We start from the raw sequence: 14,691 nt of genomic DNA, 5'->3' as shown, positions 1-14,691 counted from the left end.
ACCCTCAACACTTGACTATTATTTTTCAAAGCTACACACATTGTCAAATCTGTGCACAACTGGAATTTTGTCAAGTTTACATTTTCTAAAAAGGATTTTTAGACATTGTCAACATAGACGGAAATCAGAGCAAGTACGACAGGTAATATTGGTGAGAGTTTAGGAAAAAAGATGCATATTTCTGATACAAATCTTCCCAAAAACAAAGCCTGATTTCCGTTTCCCAACTGGTTTTAGCCTTTGAGAAAACTACAGAATGATTTCAATATTAAAATCTTGCTTCTTTTAGGTTTCTCAGAGGTTAATTTAAGTGGTTAGAATTATTTGTCTTGCATTTCCACAAAGTCAACAATGAATAAAATCATATACACCAGATTTGTGCATCCTTATGCATAGCATGAAGATTTTAACTAACCTAATAACTATCACTGCTCAGTAATGCTTTAAATGTTGCATCACTACCTTTACACCTTTAAGAGAATACAAAATCTGGGGTGAAGTTTGTCATGAAAGTCATATGAAAGGTGCATAACTTTTATTTTAAAAAATTGCATTGGCTGAATGCATCTGTAGCGCCTGAGTCTAAGATGAAGCAGCAGAATCTATCTGACCGCATCAATGATGCTTTCATTCACGTTTGACCCTGGAAGTCCTTGTTGTGTATGGCAGTCGGCACAAGAGGCATCTTACCAGCTGGTATCGCTCAAAAGCAGAGTTGTGGTCACTGTAATCTGCGTATGGGATTCAGATAAATTGTGTATTTTTGAGGTCTGAGTGCTTCTCGATGCGTATCTGGGTGCCTTAGCAATTGAGAATTGGTCTGTTTCTGTCAGATCTGAACGGGAACATGGAGCTTTCAGAATCTGCCCTCCCTCTGTGTGGACCCAGTGTGGCCACAGCCTGGATGACAACACACACACACACACACACACAGATGGCTATTAAAGAAAGTTCACAGACACTTTAAAAGCACTGCTGCAGGTATCAGAACACTCACCTTTCTGATAGCTGTCCAGTCCTCCAAGATGTCCAGATCAGGTAGCATGTAGACAATATACGGACGTGGTGAATGTTAAGGAGAGTTAGGACGCAGGGAAAAAAGACTTAGCAGTATCGATATGCGCAAATCAAGACTTTAAGGATATCAGAAACCACAGAAGGTCTCCTCTTCTTATCTGGACTTAAAGCATCTCGCCTCTTCTTCCTCCCCGACAGCTCATCATTCCACAGCTCTGAGTGATGACACAAAGAGTCAGATGTGTTTCAGCTAAAGTATTAAGCACAATCGTTTTTCTTTATTTACCATGTCTTTTCCAGCACTGAAACAAGCACAATGACTGTCTGGGTGCTGTGTGAGCAAATTTGCTTTACCAAGAGGAGCTTTACAGATATAATGATCCCCTTGATATTCTGGATTCTTATTTTCTTTTTCTTTTTTTTTTAAATAAACGTTTGTATTACAGAGTTTGCATAGTATTTCTGGACAGAGGTAAAGTAAGCGATGGTAATGCTGTAGGTGGCCTAATTACGGTATAATGGCAGATTCACACCAAGTGCACTCAAACATTCATTCATGAATTTATTTGTGTTTTTGCCAATTTAATCCAAATATTCTTAAAATTAGGTAAATAGCGTATTTTAAGGTAAACTCTGGAGCACAGCGAGGTGGATTTGAACAAGTCTGACAGATTTTATGGACTGTAAAAGCACAATCTAAAAACTGTATTACCTGATGTAATATCTATGTTGTGTCTGTCCTCCTCCAGTCTTCTAATTTTCTCTTCCAGTTCACTCTGTACTGTATCAAACAGTAGCAGCTTCTCACTCTGCACACAGACGGGTTATGGATTAAGAGAATCTGCATCAAGTTGGTAATATTTAAATATAAGGCACAAGTAATTCACTTATCAGTGTGTATATGTGTCTAACCTCCCAGTGTTGACAAGCTGCCTGGTTCTCACAATCGTACTTGTTCTTTACAGACTCAAGACACAACTCTCGATAAATACCTGGGAAAGACAGGAAAGACATTATACAAGTGTGAATATGGAGAATCAAAGTAAACTTTGAGTCCATCTGTGTGTTGAGCTTACCTGCTACCTTAGTGCGGACCTGCATGTTCTCCAGCAGCACTGCCAAAGGCTCAAGATACTCTGCTGCCCTGCCAGCCTCAACCTCAGCCAACTTACTGTTCACCTGACTGAGACGCTCTCGGTACAACCTGGGCACAATCACAGCAGAAAATATCAGCACTGCTCATTGTTATTTGTCATATTTTTAGACAAATGTGAGTCCTACTGGTCTTTGAGATCAGTGAATTGTTTTTCCAAGTTAGACATTTCATCCAAACACTCCATTCTCCTTCGTTCACAGTCCTCCTCATCCATTTCTGAAAGAGCAGAGCATCAAAAAGTATCACATACACACACCTATGTATTATACAAATAATGAAAATAGACTGTAAGGAAGAGAGTAGCAACTTAAGGAGACAGATCATCACATTGACATCCATCGCAATCATTTGGCAATGCTAAGGAATTACATTGCTGAACCAAAGCAGCAATAATGTTCCCTCAAATATAAATGAAAGAAAAAACACAACATATTTTTCTGTCTGTGTGTTTTAAGTTACTCACCAGAGCTATCTCCATCTTCAGATACAGAGGAGGTGTCAGAATCCTCCTCATCTGAGCTGGTTGCCTCTTGCTCATGCTCCTCCACCTCCATCTCTTCAGCCGTGCTCTCTTTCTTCTCCCGGTCACGGTGCACCGGCATGGCCGGTAAACGTCAGAGCAAGTCTGTCACAAGAAACATACAATGCTCATTAAAGTCTTGAGTCTTGAGCTTCATGAGTGATTGCCAGGGAAATGGGAAATACCCACAACATGTAATTGAAACATGTGCAAACATACCACCTTGAAGATTCTCAACACTAAAATAAATTAATCAGCAGTTAATGTATTTAAATCTAATATATATATATATATATATATATATATATATATATATATATATATATATATATATGTATATATATATGTATGTATGTATATATACGTGTGTGTATGTGTGTGTATGTATGTATGTATGTATAGATATTTGTTCTACCAAAGCAATTAACTGAATATAAACAGTTTTTTAATTATATACACATAAAGGAGAGCCCATGAAGTTAGCATTTTGTTAGCATATTAGCAAACTATGTGGGTGAAATGCAACATATCACATTTTAACACAGAAATATTTAACAAACTTTAAACTACAACACAACTCACAAGATGGTATAACGCAAGACGTTTTCTCGAAGCTTAACAGAACAGTAATCCTTTTTAAAGAAAATTATGTTAAACTTCTTGCTTTTCGTTCAGATCAATTTCACTTGTGTGTCCCAGCTATGCTAAAAACAAATCCTGGCAGATGGCACAATTTCTTTCGGGAACTGTAGTTTTATTTATCATTAACGTTGTATCACCCAATGTCTAAGAACGCGACTAAAACTACACTACCCACAGTTCAACACTCTCACCCAAGGCGGTGATTTTGAGCTAAATTTACAAAAAAAAAAAAAAAAAATGCGTTTGAAGCTGAAATTAAAATATTTTCGTTAAAGTATTTTTTATTTTTATTTAAATTAGTGTATGAAAAATCTCGGACAAGGTAACATAAGTTTATTAAATACTGAGCAGCGTTTGGGTTGGATTTATCTGCTATCTATTATTTTGTTTTTTTTACTCCTCCCTCCAATTCTCCGCCATGTTTTTCTGAGTGGACAGCTGAGATAGCTAAGCAGCCAGTTTAGCCCTCAAGGCTGCGGACTTCAGTGGAAGGGAGGTGCGATGGATGGACCCCGCTACGTTGTGCATATTTTTCTTTAGTTTAAACATAATGCGTCCTATAGGTACGATATCCACGCTGTTGTGAAGGGTTACTGACTCGCAGCGCGGCGTGCATAAATCACGCAGGTTTTGCGTTACAGTCTGAAGATTAACGCAAACACAGGCTGTTTTTGTGGCTATACAGCTAGCTCCCCCTTGCTGTCTACCGTCACATTCTTGTGTCCAGTGCCTCAGGAATGTTTTCAAAAAAGCCTCATGGGGACGTTAAAAAATCAACACAGAAAGTCTTGGACCCAAAGAAGGACGTGTTGACGAGGCTCAAACATCTCAGAATAGTCATAGGTAAGTTGAAAAATCATTATTAAGCAGCTGAGATCTTAGCTACGTGCCAGCCTGATTACATTGTGAATGTCAACATCGAAAATCTTAAAAATCCACGCCAAGAGTTTGACTTGCTGACAGATTTGGCATTGTAATTCCCAGGGCCGGATTAAAAGTGCACGGGCCCCTGGGCCCAGGGTGTTCTACGGGCCCCACTTCCCCACCCGCAACATTGTGAAAATTGTGAATGATACACAGTGAACGACATTTCTAACATCTTTCAGCCAGTAGTACCAATATCAACACACTGGACACTGTGGTGTAACTATTTGGCTTTTATGTACATTTTGTTTCATGTCCAAACTGCTGCTGTATGGCCTACATGGGCCCCAAGTGGGCATGGGCCCCTGGGCCCATCGCCATAATGCCCATTGGATAATCCGGCCTTGGTAATTCCATTCTAATGTGATACCTTTTAAAATAATTGATCCCTTCCTCAGAATTACACTTAGTATAGCTATATTTATTGGAAAGTTGGAGAACTTAGCCCAGTTCTTTGCAACAAACTTTATGGTATTATTTCTTTGTATTATAACATAGGTGATATTATGGGGTGGGAAGGGAGTAAACAAAAACAACAACAAAAAAAACAAACAAACAAACAAAAAGCCTGTAGCACTTCATGGGAGGGTCTGCGTCCAACTGGACAGTCCACTAGCACCTTCCTATGATGTCCTCTACTGTTTGATTTCGTGCTTGTGTTGTTCTCATTCATATGTAAGTCCCTTTGGATAAAAGCGTCTGCTAAATGACTGTAGAATAGAATAGAATTACAGTGGAGTGTACCAGCTCAAAGTGTCATGTAAATAAGCCAAAAGATCAAGAAGATCTTTTCCAGGCGTGCTGTTACAGTTTGAGCATGACTTAAATCTTTTATATGATAAATGATTTTGGACTAGGCGGAGTCTTTTATGATATGTGCTCAGCTGAATTAATGATGCTACGGTTAGTCAGGTTGTTGTGATTACAGGGGCGTGTCTGAGTGCTGGACAAAAGACCTGACAAGTGAGAAATGTGGACTGTTTTTCTAAATAGGATAACACAAAACACATTTGAAACGTGTGGGAGAGATGGGAGGATGACCTGGTATTAAGAAGTGATGGAAGTGTGAGTGCCTAAGTGTGTGTGTGTGTGTCTGGCAAATCGCATGGTGTACTCAAACAGACCGGAGAGGGAAATAGCCTCTTGTGTTTCCTCTGTGTCCAGTACAGTAGCTTAACTTCCTGCTTCTATTGTGAGAGCTACTGGGGTATATTTGTGTGTGTTGGACGGAGAGAGAAGGGGCGTGCCCCCTCTCTGTGGTCTATGGGGAAACACCAGATCAAGATAACAGCCACAAAGACACAGACGTTTTGCAGTAATGTTGGTTTAAAGGGAACACAGTAAAGTGCTATAACCACTAAGCTTTAGCAATCATGATGCCAGATCTCTTGAAGAAAGCATTAGTTATTGCAAAACAATTCACTGTAGCATTGCAACTTTAGTGAGAATTTGGGTCGCAGTTGGAAATGCATGGCCATTTTCTTCTTGTAAACGATTTATTTTGCTGTACAGGTTGAGACTAGATTGTTTTTTATGATAACATTGGCTGTCTTTCTTGTGGGAAAGTGAGCACTAAGATTATTATGCTCATTTTTGCAGGGTAAAATAATTCCAACCTGTTATGATATAATGATTTATCAAGGAGCTTCTGCACTGCCTTGCCCTTCATACAATGCAAGCTGCTGTTACTGGGCCCTGTTTTGGCTATGTTTTATTAATAACAAAGGAAAGTTGTTGGCACAATTTTATCTTTTTGGATCATTTCAATCCCCCCCTCATTTATCCTGAATAACAGTAATATAATTTGAGTAATACAATGCATTTTGTTGTCTGTGTTTTATCTGACATCACAAGGTTTAATTCTATTATTAGAAATCAGACTCTTTAAATGGATTGAGAGATAAGTCGGGTGCTGATAGATGTGTTTGGAAGTCAGTCCTAAGAGATGGAAAAACCTCTCAGTGAGACTACAGAGACCTTACAAGGGTAGCCTTTCTGGCACAGACAGGCTTAGTGTCTGCGTGTTTAGCTTTCAGGCTTTATATAAACAAAGCCAAAGATTATCACCAGAGGCTCCTCTGAATGTCTCTTTATCTGTGTGTGTGTTTCAGCATGGAGCGTGATATGTTTCTTGCATATTTTCTCACAGTTCTGACATGGGTGCTTGTACAGTATTGCTAATAGGGGTTGTGCTGAGTCTATATATGTCTTTCCTGTGTAATGACAGCCAGCAGCACTGACATCCAAATCACATGAAGGTAAACTTCCTGTCTTCTGTTAAACTTTGGGTGGAACCCAAACAGAGTTGTGTGTCGACTTCTTCTGCTTGCTTTGGTTCAATTCAGATACAGCAGTGAGATTACATTTGTCAAATGTTCTTCCTGTGATTTAGAACTCAAACATTTGGTCTTCATAATGTCTTTACATTTTGTGCTGTTAATTAAAAGCTTTACAACTTAATTTTCATGTTAGTTGTTAAATGATTTTTTTCCTCTTAATCATATTTGTGGTTTTACTTTACTGTTGGTCTGAGTATGTCATGGAGAGGACAATCTCAGCAATGTGTTCGGAACCAAGAAATATGAAATTTTGAGTCTAATCAGACAGAAAGTCTGAAACAATTTGACTTAACCTTTATGTGTTATTTTTTTATTCTATGTTTGTAAATGCCCAAACGTATTCATTCCCTTTTCTTTTTTTCCCCAGAAAACTCAGAAGCTCCAGATCTAAAGCAGTTCTTCGACCTGTACTATTCACATATCTACTATGTCTTCTTTGAAAATTTTGTCACCATTGAGGTCAGCCTCAAGCAAAAAGGTGAGTTTTACTGATTACTTTTTTCTAAAGTAAAAAAAAAAAAAAAAAAAAGTATAAAACCTAAATCTCAAAGAATCACCAGGCTCTATTGTTGTGTTTTGTTAAAGCTAATCTGTGTTTTTCAGGTCATAAGTCTCAGAGGGAGGAGCTGGACTCAATCCTCTTCATCTTTGAGGTGACTAAATCTTTCAAATTTTCATTAAATTTTACTTTCAGAGAAATTGTTGGATTAATGGTATCAATGCTAAAATTTATTGCATTTTATTTATGGAAAGCAATAGCTCAGAGAGGTGATCAGAGAGAACCGCACATTGACCTGGACTCACTGTGGTAACAGAAAAAAAGCCCTGGCATTTAGCTCAAACTTCCTTTAGCTGGTCTGTCTGTACCGTGACACCAGCCGACACTGAACTCTGAATAAGACCGCTGGCATTTGTCAGCAGCTGAGTGCTGGTGCTTTGGAGTAGTAAAGATAAGGTAGCTGTGTAGGTGGTGTTCAGTGTGTTTTGTTAACCTCTGTTTATTCAGAACCCAAGTCGAGCTAAAAAGAAGGATAAATAATGCTGATGAACCCATTAAGATCGAGTGCAGCACATGTGTTGGATTCTTGTGGAGCATTTTGGATGTTTGCTGTTTTCTCTCATATTGTGGTGTTGATAAGTAAACATGAGTTTGACTATGTCTTTTTTTAAATACTTAAATAAGGAATATTGTAATATTCAACAAGATACAAGATTACTCTATTCATCCCCGAGGGTAAATTCAAGGTTCAGATACAACCCGTCCAAGATTTTACAGACAAATGTAAGAAGACAAAAGCAGCTAATTGTAATTAAAACCATTGGAGCCATTTGTTTATTTCTTCACTTGTGTTTTTGTTTTGTATGGTCACAGGAAGGTGGCACTAAAGAGGCACACCAGGTGTTTTAAATGGGAGCCACAGGTGTTGCAGGTTTTCTGAATTAGCTTGGGTGTGGGAGGATGACACAGTTTTTACTGCTCTGTTTTTGTTATTTTGCATTTTTTGATTTTGGAAATAATGTAATCCGTTAAGTTTTTATCTGCAACATGGAAAATAAATGGGAATCTCACCCAACATGGACAGCGACTCTGGGTTTTTTAGCAGCGCGTTAAAAACACAATCTTTCCCCTCACCCAGCTGAGTGACTTAATGCTCTAGTCACTACAAAAACCAAGGGTTGAAGTTCTGAAAAAGTATTTATTTCAAGTGTTTATTCGAAGTCCTCTAAGGCAAACAAAGTTTAATATTGAAAACAGGCCATGAGGGCTTTTTTTTTTTTTTACATTTGTTTGGCTAACAGTATAAAATAGGACACATAAAAGGACAAGACATGAAGAAACAAACACACGTATCACACAGAGGATTGAACAGACAATACATTATAAATACTTCTTGGGTTTTTGAAGTGCCTTACACACAGTTCCATGACTCTTTGACATGTTTTAATGATAATTTTATGTTAAAATTTGGCTGGAGGGAAGAATGTGATGAATTATTGATTATTCATTAATATTAAATGAACTATTTGGCTCATTAAAAAGCATTAAATCATAAAAAAAACGGCCACTTATTGGTGAAACTTACTTAGAACTTGCAAATTGTTGAAATGTATTAAAATATCTTTTTCTTTTTCCTCTAGAAAATTCTCCAGCTGCTGCCGGAGAGAATCCAGAGCCGATGGCAGTTCCACAGTATCGGTAATGCTCCACTTTTAACTGGGTGCCCACTTCATGGAATTAAAAGTGAAATCAAACACAGATATTTATTCCTTAAAAGGTCTTAGATGCAGGATAGTTTGGCAATTTTTCACACTTTTTTGTTTGTGACGTTAAACACTAGAGATCAATGTAAGTTGTGTACGGTTGTTTGACATGAATTTCTGTCTCAGGGCTAATCCTCAAGAAGCTGTTACACACTGGGAATTCTCTAAAGGTGCAGTTCTTGTTTTTTTTAAGTGTTAAATGTCCTGAGATTTACTGACATAAAAAGCTGCAGTTGACTGCTCTTAATTTGGATTTTCTCCTCGCCACCTCTTGTAGATCCGACGGGAAGGCGTGCGCTTGTTTTTGTTATGGATGCAAGCCCTGCAGAGTCATGCGGAGCGTGAGCAGCTCTGCATGTTTGCTTGTCTGATTCCCGGTTTTCCTGCGCCACTCTTCCACGGGACCCCGCGCACCCTGGACAGTCTGATCAACCCACCACTCAGTTTGACTGAGAGTTAGTAGAACAAACAGACAAAAATGCACATGCTGAGGATTTAAAGTCAGAAATGAAACTTTACAAACATTTTCCACAGAGTTAATATCAAGACAGAAAGGATTATTTATTGCTGCATTCAATGTGTGTGTGTGTGTTTTTTTTTTTTTTTTTTTTTTTTAAATGTCCACTTCTCCCTGTATTTCCTCCGTGCAGCTCAGGTAACACCCGAAGAAATCACACCATTGGTTGCTCCTCAGTCAGGTGACAAGAACCAGGAGGACCTCACTGCTTACTTCCTAGAAGCTCTTCTGAAATACATGGTAAACCAGGTATCATCACCATTCTTTACTAACACAGTTAATACAACTCAATTACACAGTTGAAAAGGCTTCACTAATCCCACTAATGCTAAACACATGGGAGCAACCAGGTGTTTGTTGAGTCACTCACATCTGATAATGCACCAAGTATCAGATTCATCTCTGGGATCATTAACTCTCTTAAACACACACTGCATCCCCTTATTGGGACACATTTAATTTGTGCTTGTATTTTTCTCTTTCTTCTTGCTTCAATCACACATGCATGCAGGCGTCCAGACACTGATAACATTCTCCCCTGAAACAATGGTGCTCTTCTCCGCTTGATCCGCTTTTGTGCGTCCAGCAATTGCTTTGCAAACCAAGCTGTGTGTGTGTTTGTTTGTGTGTGCGTCTGCCAGGCAAAGTCTCTGGAGTGGCGGTGTAAAGAGAACCATGAACGTGGCTTCAGCTTCCTCTTTGGTCACTTTAGGAAGTTCTACCTTCCTCACATATTTCCCAACTTCGCAATGGAGACGAGCCTGTACAGCCCCATGCTAGGTTAGTAAACACAGTGAACCCAAATAAAGTGGAACAGATCGGCTGAACAGGGATCTTAACATGATAGCATGGAAATGAATTTCCTCTTGCTGATGTAGATGTGCCTCCGATGCGTCCGAAGCCGTACTACAGCGTTGTACGCCGAGAGCAGGACGGTGGTGAAACACTGTACTGCACCAAGGAGAGCTTCCTTCAGGCCAGAGTTATATTCATCCGCTGGCTGGTTTCCTTCTGGTTGGAGCCGAGACCCAACACGCAAACGCACATCCCTGGAACAGAAGGAGAGAATGTCCCAAAGAACATTCAGGTAAGTTTGCTTCTCCCCCCCCCCTGAAATAAGAAATTAAAAAAGGATTAAAGATGATGAGACGTAACCTTATTTGCTCGTTTCTAGCGAGCAGCAGCCGGACTGGCCGCTCGCTCAGCAGGCAGCTCGGACGACAGCAGTGGCGGAGGGATTCGTTCTGACAGCCATTTGGAAGGAAGCGGGAGCTCGCTGGGGCCGGTAGGAGGTAGCATGGGGCTCTGTGGAGGTCCAGGTGCTCCAGGTGAACCGGAACAGAGTCACTCCAACACATCTACGCTGACGGAGCGCGAGCCCAGTTCCTCTTCGCTCTGCTCCATGGATGAGGAGCAGCTGACAGACATGGAGGTGGTGAGGAGAGTACTCACCAGTTCCAGAACCAACGTTAACTTCATCACGGAGATCTTTAGACAGGTAAACCATTAACTTATTTATAAGGGATTGGGTGCATTGTTAACACAAGTTAGTACCTTTATTTAACATGTTATTGCGTTTTTAGTATCACTACTCTCACCAATATTATTTATTGTTTGTAGGGATGCACCGATACTGATATCAGTACCGGTATCGGCTCAGTGCCAAGCATGTGTACTCGTACTTGGTATTAATAAAAGTGTACCGATACCACAACCGATACCACACTAGTCAAGCTAGCGCAGATGGTTTGATGACATGCTTCGGACATGCTTTAAAAGAAATAAACGCCTTGAATGTTACGATGTGACATTTTTGTTACACTGAAAGCGAGATCTTTGTTTCAAAACCACACATTTATAGTTGTATTTAGGTCAAATGTGCCAAATCAAAAATTGTTAGATCTGTCATGTTATTATATTTGTATTGGTGATGTAACTTCAGAAAGGATGGGTCATTTATTACAACCTAATGAAATCTGACACAGTTATAACAGCAATAATAACCATAGTCACAATAATGTTCTCATAAACAGATCTGGTATCGGCAAATATCGGTATCGCCAGATATTCAAATGTCAGATATCTGTATCGATTCTGAACTCTCAAAAAGTGGATCGGTGCATCGCTAATTGTTTGGATATTATCTGTAGGCAAGGGATGGATGTATTTTACTTATCCATTTGCCAGACTTGTTCAAAATGAGAAAACATGCAAAGATTTTAAAGAAAAACAACAACTGGACAAATTCTTAGGGATATGTCACAACATGACATTGTTCCTCTGACTGCAGTCACTCCAGGGGAACTTTTTTAATCTTTTTGTGTTAATTTCTTTTTTGTTTTACCTCATTGTCATGCATTGTTGTTGTTTTTTATATGTGTAAATTTAGTTTTATTGACCTTTTTATTATAAACTTGATCGAATGTGTTTATATTTTAATACCATAACAAAAAGGAACAACAGTAGATGAGCAACAAGCTGGAGAGTGAAATACTGTATTGTCTGCTATATTTCACCAAAACAGGTTAAAAAGTGTTTATGCAGCTGTAATAAATAGGAAATATAAAAAAAATGTCTTCACTACTAAAAGCAGAACATATGACTTCAGGGAATAGCCATCCTTATGTAAAGAGGCTCCTAGCATTTGTTTTTCCTGTGTCGGCTCCACACATGCACATCATCAAACGTTAACTTGCAGACAGAAAAAACGAACCCCAAAACCGCGCTGGTACCACCTTCCACATCTCAGGTTTTAACAACCACCTTTAGCTCACACAACTCTGGCCATGGATTAGATGTCAGATGTGTAAGTATATGAATATATGTATGTGAAAATGAACATGAATACATGTAAATCTTAACTGTATTTCATAAAAGACCCCCTGGAAGATTAGCTGCAGCTAGCTGCTGCAAGCTAATGGGGCTCTAAATAGAAATAAAAAGAAAATAAATCTGATGTTTGTGACAGAATTTTTTGTGAACATGTTACAAGTTGAGTGAATTCCTGCACACATCAGCACTGCGTTGACACACAAAGATTAACATGGGATCATCAGTCTCAGCTTTCACGTTTTTGCCTAGAAACTCCCATTTTTTACGAGTCTTTTCCGCACCTATTCCGGATTATTATTTTCCTGTAAATCTCCCGTATTTTAATATAGGGAGAAAATACACCTATAAGAGACGAGAAACCCCTCCCTGCCACTGCGAAGAATAAACACCCAGCAACCATATAACTTCCATATAACTTCCATTTCCCATAACTTACCTAACAGGTATGATCAGACTGTGTCGTTGTTGTAGCTGCTCGTTTAGCTCTTTGCACTTTCGGAGCGTCTTTGCACTGGATGATGTTTGTTTTAACACATAAATCTGCTTTTCATTTCATTTTAGAAACTGAATGTGTCCAAGAGGTATGCCTTTTAATAAAAGCATCAGTCAGTTCTTCACACAGACATGAATGCACTTTCTCAAGAATTATTTCATTGCATACAACACATAAATGCTTGTCAACATGAAAGCCGTTCCTGCAACAACCACTGCATTCTGATTCTCCCTCAGCTTTGATAATCCATACATTCATTCATTCATTATCCTAACCGCTTAGTCCGATTAAGGGTTGCGAGGAAGCTGGAGCCTATCCCAGCTGTCGTTAGGCGAAAGGCAGGGTACACCCTGGACAGCTCGCCAGTCCATCGCAGCTTTGATAATCCAGTAAATGTGTAATGATTTTGTAACTTCTGGGTGCTGTGGACCAAAAACTTGCTTTAGTTCTTGTTTAATAATGTGTTTTAGAAACCACCTTTCAATAAAGTAGCTCTCCTTAAAGTTGCTTTAAATGATTTCATAATAAAACACTTTGTCTTGTTGTCTCCCCTGTCACTTTTCAGCTTTTCCCAACACCACCTGCAGGCTCAGTTTTACTGTTCTAAATTGAAGATGAGTAGTGTAAGGCTCCATATGTAACAGGAAGTGTCCTGTTTCCACCTGTCTAGGCTTTTCTTCTTCCCATGTGTGAGGCAGCTGCAATGCGAAAAGTGGTCCGTGTTTATCAGGAGTGGATATCCATGGAGGACAAGCCAGTGTTTATGAAGGAGCCAGAGGAAGGTCCCTATCCTATACCAGCAGCAACTAGTCTGGATTCAGACTCGCAGCTGGGAGACAAAGAAGATGAGGTGGAAATTCGTCACCAGTAACTTAAACTGTTCAAGTCTATGGTTATCCATGGTAACCATGTACGTCTCTTCTCTTTCAGAGAATGAACAAAGAGATTGACAGTGAATTGCTGGAATACAGTGTTCATGCTGGAGTTCAGACAACACTACAGGCACGGCTCTCTCTATCCATATTCATGCACACATATTTCCCCAACTCGTCCATGAAGCAATAGATGTTTTTGTCACCTCTTTTCATTTATTGGGTATGTCTGTTCTGTAGGTTTTCATCACCCACTCCTCCAATGTTTTCCTCCTGGAACCCGCCAACGACATCAAGCTCCTTTTGGAGGAGCACGTGGACATGTGCAAGCGAGTTTTGAACATCTACCGCAGCCTTGTCATGCATGAAACCATGGACCAGAAAACATGGTATGTAGAAATATGTCTTATTATCTAAAACGAGTGCAAACACTTGAAGTTATCTGCACACCTCTGATTGAAAAACTATTTTTTTTAGGTGTTTTGAACAAGTGTGTATCTGTTTGCAGGGAACAGATCTTGCTGGTTCTGCTGAGGGTGACGGAGTCTGTAATGAAGAGACCTCCATCCATCATGCCTCCAGGCAAGAAGAACAACACGCTTTCAGGAAGACTGGCTGGGCCGATCTTTCAGGTATGATGCATTCACCCTATTTCACATGGCAATTTTTTTTATTATTATTATTTTTAGAAGGAGCCATTTGCATGTTTTCTATGAGAAATGAATGAATGAAAAGAAACTTTTTTTTTTTTCAACAGTATCTGTTTCTGACTCAGTTGCAGCGTTTTAAGTTATTCATGTGTACGTTATTGTGCACGATTCAGTTTAATTATTTGCCTTTCTTCACTACAATGAATCCATTTCTAACATGACACCTCTTTAACGCCTTCCTCTGTACAGACGCTGATAGTAGCCTGGATTAAGGCCAACTTGAACGTTTATATAAGCAGAGAACTCTGGGATGACCTTCTCTCAGTCCTCTCCTCCTTGACCTGCTGGGAGGAACTGGTCACTGAGTGGTCCCTCACCATGGAAACCCTCACTAAAGTACGAAAACTTGCTTCTGTGTGGATTTATGTTGGTAACATGAGCACTGCGGTGTTTAAATAGAGTTTCTG

At 39.4% G+C, this 14,691-nt stretch overlaps 2 protein-coding genes across 2 annotated transcripts in view; one reads left to right on the top strand and one right to left on the bottom strand.

The window, feature by feature from the left end:
• Positions 1-772: 772 nt before the first annotated feature.
• On the bottom strand, positions 773-3,384 carry brms1la (BRMS1 like transcriptional repressor a). Its single transcript, XM_079262792.1, has 9 exons — positions 3,276-3,384; positions 2,637-2,798; positions 2,299-2,389; positions 2,094-2,221; positions 1,930-2,009; positions 1,730-1,826; positions 1,146-1,232; positions 998-1,062; positions 773-900 (listed from the first exon to the last, which is right to left on the bottom strand). Exons 2-9 carry the CDS (start codon positions 2,773-2,775, stop codon positions 802-804), a joined length of 786 nt encoding a protein of 261 aa, XP_079118918.1. The 5' UTR covers positions 2,776-2,798; positions 3,276-3,384; the 3' UTR covers positions 773-801.
• A 437-nt stretch (positions 3,385-3,821) lies between these two features.
• ralgapa1 (Ral GTPase activating protein catalytic subunit alpha 1) overlaps positions 3,822-14,691 on the top strand; it is an 86,111-nt gene continuing 75,241 nt past the window's right edge. The window contains exons 1-15 of the mRNA XM_079262085.1: positions 3,822-4,178; positions 6,966-7,076; positions 7,202-7,251; positions 8,738-8,795; positions 8,987-9,030; positions 9,138-9,315; positions 9,511-9,617; positions 10,019-10,157; positions 10,256-10,464; positions 10,552-10,875; positions 13,373-13,552; positions 13,633-13,704; positions 13,815-13,963; positions 14,083-14,206; positions 14,474-14,620. Of these exons, the coding sequence (XP_079118211.1) occupies positions 4,073-4,178; positions 6,966-7,076; positions 7,202-7,251; positions 8,738-8,795; positions 8,987-9,030; positions 9,138-9,315; positions 9,511-9,617; positions 10,019-10,157; positions 10,256-10,464; positions 10,552-10,875; positions 13,373-13,552; positions 13,633-13,704; positions 13,815-13,963; positions 14,083-14,206; positions 14,474-14,620 (1,998 nt within the window). The 5' untranslated portion in view covers positions 3,822-4,072. The remainder of the gene's footprint in view (positions 4,179-6,965; positions 7,077-7,201; positions 7,252-8,737; positions 8,796-8,986; positions 9,031-9,137; positions 9,316-9,510; positions 9,618-10,018; positions 10,158-10,255; positions 10,465-10,551; positions 10,876-13,372; positions 13,553-13,632; positions 13,705-13,814; positions 13,964-14,082; positions 14,207-14,473; positions 14,621-14,691) is intronic.

This window comes from Telmatherina bonti (assembly GCF_933228915.1).
Source record: "Telmatherina bonti genome assembly, chromosome: 22".
Taxonomy (NCBI): domain Eukaryota; kingdom Metazoa; phylum Chordata; class Actinopteri; order Atheriniformes; family Telmatherinidae; genus Telmatherina; species Telmatherina bonti.
Note: the sequence above shows the minus strand (reverse complement) of the source record. Positions and strands in the feature narration are given on the sequence as shown.